Source organism: Pristis pectinata, chromosome 24 (assembly GCF_009764475.1).
Source record: "Pristis pectinata isolate sPriPec2 chromosome 24, sPriPec2.1.pri, whole genome shotgun sequence".
NCBI lineage: Eukaryota > Metazoa > Chordata > Chondrichthyes > Rhinopristiformes > Pristidae > Pristis > Pristis pectinata.
Window position 1 is genome coordinate 31,781,597 of NC_067428.1, and position 11,508 is coordinate 31,793,104.

Here is an 11,508-nt window from a genome sequence, read left to right on the forward strand (position 1 = left end):
TTTTTCTCTCTTCCCACCATCCAGGGGACCAAAACAGCCCTTCCAGGTAAAGCAGCAATTTACTTGCATTCCAATCTAATGTACTGTATTCAGTGCTCACAATGTGATCTCCTCTACCTTGAAGGAAAAAAACAAGCACAGATTGGGTAATCGCTGTGATACGCATCTGCATTCTGTCCACAGGGCGACCCCTACCTTCCTGTCATTTGCCGATTTGATTCTCCATCCCACTTCTACTCTAACTTGTGTGTCTGTGACTTCCTGTACCATTATAATGAGGCCCAAAGTCAACAGCACTCATCTTCCATCTGGGCACATTACAGCCTTCTGCACTCATTATCAAAGTCTAGAACTTCAGGTACCTGGCCTTTCTGTTGGAATCAGAACCAACCACTCCATCTGTGACATTGCCTAAGTTTTTCTCTCTCCATTAGCACAACCTGATCTGCTGGACGCGTCTAATATATACACTCTTTGGTTTGTGTTCTCACTATCTCATTTCATAACTTTTATGTTCCTTGGTTCATGTTCTCTCTCTCTCTTGCTCCAACTGCCCTTATCAATGTATCAACTGGATGGATTCATACACAGCTTATTCCTCCAGCAATGCTGGCCTCGTATCAGAGATATTCATTGACTTAAATAAAGTATATAATATCAGATTTATTATCACTGACATAGGATGTGAAATTTGTTGTTTTGTGGCAGCAGTACAGTGCAAAGACATAAAAATCTATAAATTACAAAAACAAAGTACAAAACAAAAGGAATAATGAGGTAGTGTTAATGGATTGTTCAGAAATCTGATGGCAGAGGGGAAGAAGTGGTTTCTGAATCATTGAGTCTGGGTCTTCAGGCTCCTGTACCTCCACCCTGATGGTAACAAGAAGAGGGCATGTCCTGGATGGTGAGGGTCCTTAGCATAGGAGGTGGTCCAAAGCAGATTCACCAGGCTAATTCCTGGGATGAGAGGGTTGTCCCATCAAGACAGGCTGGACAGTTTGGGTCTGTATTCCTTGGAGATTAGAATAGGGTGATCTTGCTTGAACACAATTTCCTAATAGTGCTTGACAGGGTAGATGTTAAGATATTTTCACGAGTGGAGAATCACAAACAGGTGAACCTACCTGCAAAATAAGGGGATAGTCATTTAAAACTGAGGTGCTTAGAAATTTCTTTTCTCAAAGGGTAGTGAATCTTTGGAATTCTCTGCCCTGAGGGTGGTGAGACCAGATCATTAGATATATTTAAGGTGGAGATAGATTAATACTTGAAAAGTTGAGGGCTATGGGGAACTGGCACAGAAGAGTTGAGGCTGCGTAGATCAGACATAATCATATCGAATGGTGGGGGAATGCTTGAGGATTTTTTGGTGTTTTGGTATTCGTTTAGTCCTATCCTTCACTCATCTGCTCTCCCTCCAACCTACAACTAACTTTACTAGTTTGGTGGAGGGTCTTTGACCCAAAACATTAACTGTGTTTGTCTGTTCATAGATACTGCCTGACCTGCTAAATATTTCCAGTACTGTCTGTTTATATTCAAGGTCCCAGCTGTAGTGAGCTTAAATTCAGACCGATATACAACTTCAACTATGACTTTTTAAACAATTTTTAAACATTGAATGAACTACATGAGATGCACAAAAATGGGATACAACTTCAGCTATGACTTCTAAACATTAAGTGAGCTACATGAGAATGAGATACAAATTTATGGCTTTCTAAATAATTTTCAGACATTGAATGAAATACAACATTATGGCTCTTTAAACAAGTTTTAAACATTGAATGAGATACAGCCCTGTGGCATTTTAAACACTGAATGAGCTACATGAGAATGAGTTACAAATTTATGGCTTTTTAAACAGGTTTTAAACATTGAATGAGACAACTTCGCGGCTTTTTAAACACTGGATGAACCAGCTGCTCTCTCAGTGGGACATTGCGCTCACTCACGCAGTCCCAGACCACGTGACCCGACTCCGATTGGGCGGAGCCGAGCGGGTGTCACGTGGTCCGAGGCAGAGGCAGATGGCGGACGCCGAGGCGGTGCCGGCGGTCGGCCGGGTCCTGGTGGACGCGTCGAGGCCGCTGAAGGAGCGGTTCCGGGCGCTGTTCACCCTCCGCAACCTGGGCGGCCCGGTGGCCATCGAGTGGATCTCGAAGGCGTTCGCGGACGAGTCGGCGCTGCTGAAACACGAGCTGGCCTACTGCCTGGGCCAGATGCAGGACGGGCGCGCCATCCCCGTGCTCCGGAGGGTGCTGCAGGACGGCGGCCAGGAGCCCATGGTCCGGCACGAAGCAGGTGGGTACCGGGCCTCCACCCCCGGCTGGGGCAGGGTCAGTGGCTCACACACCAGCCCCACACCACCACAGTCACTGCCCAGTCTATTACCCATGTGTGCACAGGTGCAATGAGAAACTTATGGAGGAATTTAAAATAGAGGGATATGTGGGAGGAAGGGGTTAGATAATCTTAGGCGAGGTTTAAAGGTCGGCACAACATTGTGGGCCGAAGGGCCTTATTGTGCTGTACTGTTCTAAAGTTCAAGCAAGGAGTTCCAGAGCCTTGGATGTAGGAAGTAATTGCCATTAACAAACATTACAAAACTCTGGTTGGACCACACTCGGAGTACTGTGTCTGTTTCTGGTCGCCTCATTATAGGAAGGATGTGGAAGCGTTGGAAAGGGTGCAGAGGAGATTTACCAGGATGCTGCCTGGTTTAGAGAGTATGGATTATGAGGAGAGACTAAGGAAGCTAGGGCTTTACTCTTCGGAGAGAAGGAGGATGAGAGGACACATGATAGAGGTGTACAAAATATTAGGAGGAGTAGATAGAGTGGACAGCCAGTGCTTCTTTCCCAGGGCACCAATGCTCTATACAAGGGGGCATGGCTTTAAAGTAATGGGTGGGAAGTTCAAGGGGAATATCAGAGGGAGGTTTTTGATACAAAGAGTGGTTGGGGCATGGAATGCACTGCCTGGGGTGGTGGTGGAGGCAGGTACATTGGTCACATTCAAGAGATTGTTAGATAAGCATATGGAGGAATTTAAAATAAGGGGATATGTGGGAGGAAGGGGATAGATAGTCTTAGGTGAGGTTTGAAGGTCGGCACAACATTGTGGGCCAGAGGGCCTGTATTGTGCTGCACTGTTCTATGATTTTCTATGATTACTTGCAGCAGCATCACAGGCACACTTGGAGTATTGTGTTCAGTTCTGGTCGCCGCATTATAGAAAGGATGTGGAAGCTTTAGAGAGGGTGCAGAGGAGTTAGCCTAACGCTCTACAGGGCCAGCGACTGAGGTTCAATTCCCGCCGCTGTCTGTAAGGAGTTTGTACATTCTCTCTGTGTCTGCGTGGGTTTCCTCCGGGTGCTCTGGTTTCCTCCCACATTCCAAAGACGTAGGGATTAGGAAGTTGTGGGTATGCTATGTTGGTGCCGGAAGTATGGTGACACCTGCGGGCTGCCCCCAGAACACTCTTCGCAAAAAGATGTATTTCACTGTGTGTTTCGATGTACATGTGACTAATAAAGATATTTTATCTTGTCTTATTTACCAGGATGTTGCCTGGATTGGAGAGCATGTCTTACTGAGGATAGGCTGAGCGAGCTAGGGCTTTTCTCTTTGGAGAGGAGGAGGAGGATGAGAGGTGATTTGATAGAGGTGCACAAGATGATAAGAGACATAGATCAAGTGGACAATCAGAGACTTTTTCCCAGGGCGACAATGGCTAACATGAGGGGACATAATTTTTAGGTCATTGGAGGGATGTCAGGGGTAAGTTTTTTTTTCCACAGAGTGGTGGGTGCATGGAATGCACTGCCAGTAGAGGTTGTGGGGGCAGATACATTAGGGACATTTAAGAGACTCTTTGATAGACACATGAATGATAGAAAAATAGGGGGGGGGGGTTCTGTGGGAGTGAAGGGTTAGATCTTAGAGCAGGATAATGTCAGCACAACATTGTGGGCCGAAGGGCCTGCAGTGTGCTGTAATGGTTGAAGGGAAGTAGCTACTTCCTTCAACCATTCTGTTCTTGAACCAACCTGCACAACCCTAATCACTAGACAGATACAAGAGACTGCAAGTGCTGGAATCTGAAGCAACAAACAATCTGCTGGAAGAACTCAGCAGCATCTATAGGGGGAAAGGAATTGTCGACGTTTTGGGTCTGAACCTGCAAGGTTTCAACCCAAAACATCAACAGTTCTGCCCCCCCCCCCCCCACAGATGCTGCTCAACCTGCTGAGTTCCTCCATCAGATTGTTTGTTACTTTCCTTCAACCATTTGATTCTTGAACCAACCTGCACAATCCTAATCACTACCTCAGCAGAGCAACACTATAATCACTTTGCAGTACAATGGACTTTTTCTGTTCTGATTGTGTTCTTTCTTGTTTAATTTAAGTGCAGTTTATGCTTTTCTTGTGAATGTTGTGTATCTAATACTATGTGCCTGTGATGCTGCTGCAAGTAAGTTTTTCATTACACTTGTGCATACATGAACTTGTGCATCTGACAATAAACTCGACTTTGACTTTCGAGAGACTGCAGATGTTGGAATCTGGAGCAACAAACAATCTGCTGGAGGAACTCTGCGGGTCAGGCAGCAAATGTCCAGATGAAGGGTTTCGACCCAAAATGTCAACTGTCCATTTCCCTCCACGGATACTGTCTGACCCGCTGAGTTCCTCCAGCATCGTGCCTGAAATGTTAACTATTTCCAGAATCTTCTGGGTTTCCAGCATTTTCATTACTTTTTTTTATAACAGTCACTTCTGGAAACACAATAGCATTTCAATATGTTGCAAATACTCAGTAACAATGTGATAAGTGATCAGTTAATTAGTGGTACTGTAGGGGATAAATGTTGTTGGGATGACAGCCCCATGCCCAACTTTTTGATTAAAGTGGTCTCACTAGGCTCTATGTTCTGAGGTGACTGATGTGGACACTGTCAGATATGCAGGCACCATCACGTGCGGCTGGAGGTGCTTGACTAGGTGGGTAGCTTGTAAGGTAATTCACTCCTTCCATCATTAATTCTGGGCTAACAACAAACTGCTGGAGGAACTCAGTGGGTCAGGCAGCATATGTGGAGGCAAAGGGATAGTCAATGTTTTGGGTCAAGAAACTGCATCAGGACCGATGGGAATGCCCAGAGAGTTAGTACACACTCAATGGGCCAAATGGCAGCCTCCAATGCTGTGAGAAAATATAAGAAGTAATTCTCCAGAGAAAATAAATGTTAATATTTTACATTGAGATTTGTTCTTAGTTGGTTTTAATACTTGCATAAACTTTGATAGTCTCAACTTTTGGATCATTCCCCCAAATGTGATTCAAAAATGGAAATATTAAGCAGTTGTGGTCTTAGTACCATTGATAATACCAGTGATGCCTGGTCTTAAAGCAGGTTCAAATCCATTGTCTCTGCTTCCTATCTGCAATCATGTAGTCAGTTTCTAATCAACTGGATCAGATTACCATTGAACATCCAACATATTTCTTTTCCTGAATTCCGTTTGAACTGATTTTTTGTCATAATGTTTCAGGAGAGGCATTGGGTGCTATTGGAAAACCAGAGGTCCTGGAATTATTGAGGAACTACTCACATGATCCAGTAATAGAAGTAAGGTTATCATAACAGAATTTTACACATCATTTTAATTTACTATGGATTTTGCATGCCTGTTTGCACTACTTTAAAAAGTTTGAAAGATGCACTTTCAAATGTACAGTATAATTTTAAATGGGAAAATTAATTTGTTGATAAATGTGTGGTTATTCATTTTTTCAATTTTACTATAAAAGCAGTGATGGTAGATTGTTTTGTTAAATTAATTAGAATAAAATCCAAAACTGCTTCAGCTTCATTATATAACCACATGGTTCCTTTTGGTGTAGAATGTATAATTAAGTGGTTATTTTCTTTCTCTCACAGGGTTTCCAGTCTAATTTCAGATCTGTGATTTGCCATTTAATTTTACTGTTGTGTGGTTTCTGGCTTCATTTAGACCACATTGACAGGAATTAATGAAACCACTGTTAATGTTTAGAGATCAATCTACTGAAGGTCACAAGCTGGAAAACAAACATGTTTGTTTGGGGGAGGTGGGGGGGGGGGTGGTGGTGGTGGGGTCGCACATGTGTTGCCTGCCCTTTTAAGTTCCAATTTAGGTCTAGGAAAGGTAACTGAGTTATTGGCAAGCTTAACTAACGGTCGATAACCCCTTGGCAAAGGAGTGGGAATGGTGATAAAAAGCAGCTAGCAGAGAAATGGGTTTTGGTAATTGGACTGACTTGCTGATTTTGGATTACTTGGTACACTGGTTTCTAACCTATTTCAACATAAAGCCCAGTTCTTTACTTTAATAAAGTGTATACCTTACCATAAATGCCTGACAATATGATGTGTTCTGGCTGTCCATGGGACTGCTGGCAACACTATGCTAGGTAGCTGACATGCTGAATATATGTTTATTTTTGGGTTCGTTTTGTGAACTTTCAGACTAAGTCACCTCTTATTATTAAAGCCTCACCTTCCCTATGTTTTTGGCGTCCTCCTGACGGGGTCCCATTCCCTGGATTGTGAATCACTGATGTAGTCTAAGTTGCACATTTGGTAGTATTCTGACTCTATCATTGGAGCTGTGCTGTTGTTGTAGGTCAAAAATTTATCACAACTTGAGAATTATTGTTTAAAATAAAAGTGGAGTTGGAATAGTAATTATTTGACAAAGCTTGTTATACCTCCACTTCATCACAGCCCTGTAACCTTTGTTGAAATTTCCTACCTAATGGCAATGTATTACTTTTTAAATAGGCTTTAAACATGTCAACAAGACTTGTTTGATTTATTAATTTGGAGCTGACTTAACAAATATCAGCTTTATGTTCCTGGATCATGACTGTGAACTTGAGTTTCTTAGAATTCAAGTTCTTCTCCGCCAGGTTCAAGCAGCACACGAGTCAAAATGGTGATCCTGATCTGTGTTCAGTTCGTTGAGCTCAGCTGGAAGGTGTGTTCTGGGGACCGTTGGACACTACAGTAGATCTTAGACAAGCAAAGAAGATATTTAATCTGGCATTCTCATTTCTCAACACTATCCAGAGACCACAATGCAGCAGTGATATCTAAAATTAAATGTTTGAATTGCTTATGCTCAGTGCACCACTTTCAACATCCTGAACAATCTTCAAATTACTTCAGATTCAAATGTTTTTACATCAGCTGGTTAAAATGATGCAATTAGGTCTTCAGAACTTGGAAAAACTTGATCAAATTTTGTTCATTGATCTGTCCATTGTAACAGTGGCAAGATTCTTTGATGTTATGGCTTTCTAAATAAGAGCCCAAATAGAAGGTTTCAGGAAGTTGTTCTTTCATAGCTCAATCGTCAGACATAGTAATCAAAATGTTGTTGGCTGAGCCTTGCCCAATTCAAAGCATCAGTAAAATATGAATTAAAAAAATGAAGGAACTGAAGCTACATTTTATATGATATTGAATCCACTTCAGTGTAATTCCTGCCTGCTTCATTTGAATTGGGATCTGAACCTTGAGAATTTAGATTCTCAGATGGGGTGGTGTGTAACTGGGGGGGAGGAAGTGGTGGTGTAAAGAGAACGGGTAGCATGACAGTCCACGGCTTCATCCACAGATCTTCCTTCTATCAACTTGCTCTTTCTCAATAAAAAGTGATGATTTTTATTTTGGTGGAAAATATAAAAAATACTAGGCTTCAGTTCCGAAGATGGTGACAATCACTTTTGGGTTTATTTTACTATTGTTGAAGAAAGTGACAGCCCCGGCAGCAATATATAAGGTGTTACTGAAGCCCATGACAGATTATTGTTATGAAATCTAAAAGTGGGGAACTGAGGTTTTAGGGAGACTGTGTAGTTATAATTTAATTTTGATGGCTCATAGCTGTCCTACTCTTAATTTGTGTATTTAATTTTTTAGGTGGCTGAAACCTGTCAGCTAGCAGTTAAACGAATTGAATGGCTCCAGAACAACAAGGATCAGAGTGAAAGCCAATATTGTTCAATTGATCCTGCTCCCCCTGCTTCAGAGAAAGACATTAAAAAGTTGAGGGAAACTCTCCTGGATGAATCCTTGCCCTTATTTGACAGATACAGAGCAATGTTTGCCCTTCGGAATATTGGAAGTAAAGAAGCAGTCCTGGCTTTAGGAGATGGTATGAATTTTATTTTTTTTCCTGTCATGTCATTGATTGCAGTTGGTCTTTAGATTTATCATCTCAGAGTGAGATATTAATGTTTTCTATTCATTAGTTCAGGATGTGTGTTCAAGCTTGCATCTTACTGATCAGAGCATATAAACTAGATTGATATTCCAATGCAGTAATGTGGGAGGGCTTTAGTGTTGGAGCTTATGTCTGTGGGATGAAGCTTTAAACTGGGACTAGTCTGATTTCTTGAGGACTTTAAGATCTCATAGCACCATCCAAGGAAGAAGAAAAATGGATGATTGTTGTCCCATTGTTGGTTGGTACCTTACTTCAACCATTACCTATCATCCACTGATACTTGTAACCATTTTTATTTTTGGTCATGACAACTCTTAGTCTTTCAGTGGCAGTGCAGTGCTTTGGGATGACATGAGAGTCTTACCTTAATTTATTGGACTTTCCTACGGTATTTTCATGTGCATTCAACCACTATATTCTCAGAATCTTGGGGGGAGGGGGGAAGTAGAACATTAAATGGATAACTCAGTTGCTTATTGAAAACGTTCTTATCTCTTGTCAGTTTTGTAATCTGTTGGATGGGAATATACATGGCTTTGAGATTGCAGCTGGAATGTAGTTTGAAGTTTTAATAAAGAAGGATATACTTGCCTTACAGTGGATGTAGATAAAATTTACCAGGTTGATTCCCTGGATAAGCAAAGAGTGAGTTTAAAGTAGAATAGGTCCACTTTCACTGGCGTTCAGATAACGAGTGTAATCACATGAAATACATGGAATTGTTAAAGAACCTACTGGGGTAGAGGCTGAAAGGCCTTTGCTGTGGTGTCTGGAATTGGTAGTGAAAGTCTTGTAATTTGATGTATTGACTTCTGACTGAGGCAGGAAAAATAAATCTTTACTTAGTGAGTTGCTGATCCTTGGGAGTGGTCCTTGGTCTGAGCGGTTGGTGGATTTTTGGGCATGGGATCTGAGAAAGGGTTGGAAGCAATTAGATAGAAACATTTACTCAGCATTCAAAGCTAGTCCTTATTGAGCAGCAGAAGAGGCTCAAGGAGAATGTGGATAATTGGAATTTATTTTAAATTAAAAATGAATTCATGCCGACACCTATAACATCACGTCTAGATTGAGTTTTAGCTTTCTTTGTGAAATACGTCATCTTAAACTGTCTAGTGCTGCCAGTATAAGGTGGATAAAGCACCTCACTGTAATTACTGAATAATAGGCCACTTTCAAACCATTAGTACTGAAGGTTTTTCCAGGTGGGGAAGCTAGTACTCCTTTCTGACCAAAAAAGCAACTACTAAAGGCAACAGATTCTCATTTGAAAAATCTTCAGCTACAATTTTTATATTTCAGTGTGCTATTTATTCCGGCTAACCTGTTCATTTTTGCAAATTGGTTACAATAAGGAACTTTGCTTACATAACAGTTCAGAAAAATATGCCCCAATGAAGCAGGAAATTGGTTTATTATTTACACAGTGCTTGATGAATTTCCAGACTTGAATGTACCAGGTCTTACATATGGGATCTTCTAAATATAATTTGTTGCATCCAACTTAACATGCATTCTCCTCCAGGTTTACAATGCAGCAGTGCCTTATTTCGACATGAAATTGGCTATGTCTTGGGTCAGATGCAACATGACGCCAGCATTCCTCAGCTGACAGCAGCATTGAAAAAAATGGATGAAAATCCCATGGTACGTCATGAGTGTGCAGAAGCTTTAGGATCCATTGCCAAAGAGGCATGTATGGAAGTACTGAAAGAATACCTGCACGATGAGGAACGTGTTGTGAAAGAGAGTTGTGAGGTGGCACTGGACATGCTCGAATATGAAAACAGTCCTGAGTTTCAGTATGCTGACGGTCTGGTCAAATTACAGAAAAGCTGATTTGGGGAATCTAATATCGTCTTAATGGAACTTCTGTTAAACAGCTAAAAGACCGTTGAAAGTTTTTGGGACTTGATATTAATGAGCACACAATTCTCAGAACTTGTGACTTGCTCCAGTATTGGAGGCATGTATTTTCAAATATATTTCCTGATGTTTAATTATAAATTATGTTGTAGAATTTATAACAAAATACATCAAGCTTTATTTATCTGTTCTGGTGTCTCATTACAACATAGAATGAGGACATTTGACCCATGAGTCTTTGCTGGCTCTGTGCATTCCCATCCCCTGTAACTTATTCCCCATCACCTCCCCCTAGATTCTTCTGCCATCTGCCCAGACTAGGGACAACTTACAGTAACTGATTAACCTACCAGCATGTCTTTGGGATGAGGGAGGGAGCTGAAGCACCAGGGTGAAGCCTATGAGGTCACAGAGAATGTGCAAATTCCACAGAAGCAGTGGTGACTGATGAGAATGCTGAAAGTGGTTGGGACTGGGTATGATGAACACACAATTCTCAACGTGTTACGTGCTCCAGTACTAGAGGCATTGAACCTGGGTCACTGGAATTATGAGGCTGATGTGTCACTATGTCAATTTTTAACTTGTGTCTCATTTATTAAATAATTCAGAATTCACATGCAGACTAAATGCATGGTTCAAAGACATCACTTTACTTCAAATCTTGTTAGCTGCTAATTTGGAGGGCTCTGAGCACTTTTAGTAGTAGAGGATATGATGTTGATCTATTATCGCAGACCTGTACTTCAGAACTGTGAAATCCTCGGGCAAAATTGTGTTAAAAAGGATTTAACATCTTTGTCACTTGTGCACATCTAGGAAAAGTGAAATAATAAACAGCTTAATTTTTTTACTAGTCTGTAGTGTGATTATTTTAAAATAAATTTGGGAAAGTAAACTTGTGACCTATCGACATCTTAAATTATAAACAAGATAACATCTGGAATTGGACAGATCTTAGTAATACATATCAACAGCCCAGCTGACCACATCTGGTGACTAATGATCAAAAACTTATTAGTTATCAGATGTCCAGTCAGCTTATGGGAGGCACACAGTACATACCATCACTACTTAAATATGCACAAAGCAGGAAATAGAACAGAACAGTACAGCACAGGAACAGACCTTTCCACCCACGATGTTGTGCCAAACTAATTAAACTAGTAATTCAATGCCTAACTAAACTAATCCTTTCTGCCTAGACAAATGTCCACATCCCTCCATTCTCTGCACATTCATGTGCCTATAAAAGAGCCTCTTAAATGCCTCCATCGTATCTGCCTTACCACTCCTGGCAGCACATTCCAGGCACCCACCACTCACTATGTAAAAAAAAATCCTGCCCCACACATCTC

At 41.4% G+C, this 11,508-nt stretch overlaps 1 protein-coding gene across 1 annotated transcript; it reads left to right on the top strand.

The window, feature by feature from the left end:
• The first annotated feature begins 1,901 nt into the window (after window positions 1–1,901).
• On the top strand, window positions 1,902–11,007 carry dohh (deoxyhypusine hydroxylase/monooxygenase). The gene is made up of 4 exons (XM_052037906.1): window positions 1,902–2,307; window positions 5,564–5,640; window positions 7,978–8,212; window positions 9,810–11,007. The coding sequence occupies exons 1-4, from the start codon at window positions 1,917–1,919 to the stop codon at window positions 10,121–10,123; spliced, it is 1,017 nt and encodes a 338-aa protein (XP_051893866.1). The 5' UTR covers window positions 1,902–1,916; the 3' UTR covers window positions 10,124–11,007.
• Window positions 11,008–11,508: the final 501 nt, after the last annotated feature.

Coding starts and splice junctions, on each gene's coding strand:
- dohh (XM_052037906.1), top strand. CDS start 1,917: ATGAACCAGCTGCTCTCTCAGTGGGACATTGCGCTCACTCACGCAGTC. Junction 2,308..5,563: donor CATGGTCCGGCACGAAGCAG/GTGGGTACCGGG, acceptor ATAATGTTTCAG/GAGAGGCATTGGGTGCTATT. Junction 8,213..9,809: donor AGTCCTGGCTTTAGGAGATG/GTATGAATTTTA, acceptor ATTCTCCTCCAG/GTTTACAATGCAGCAGTGCC.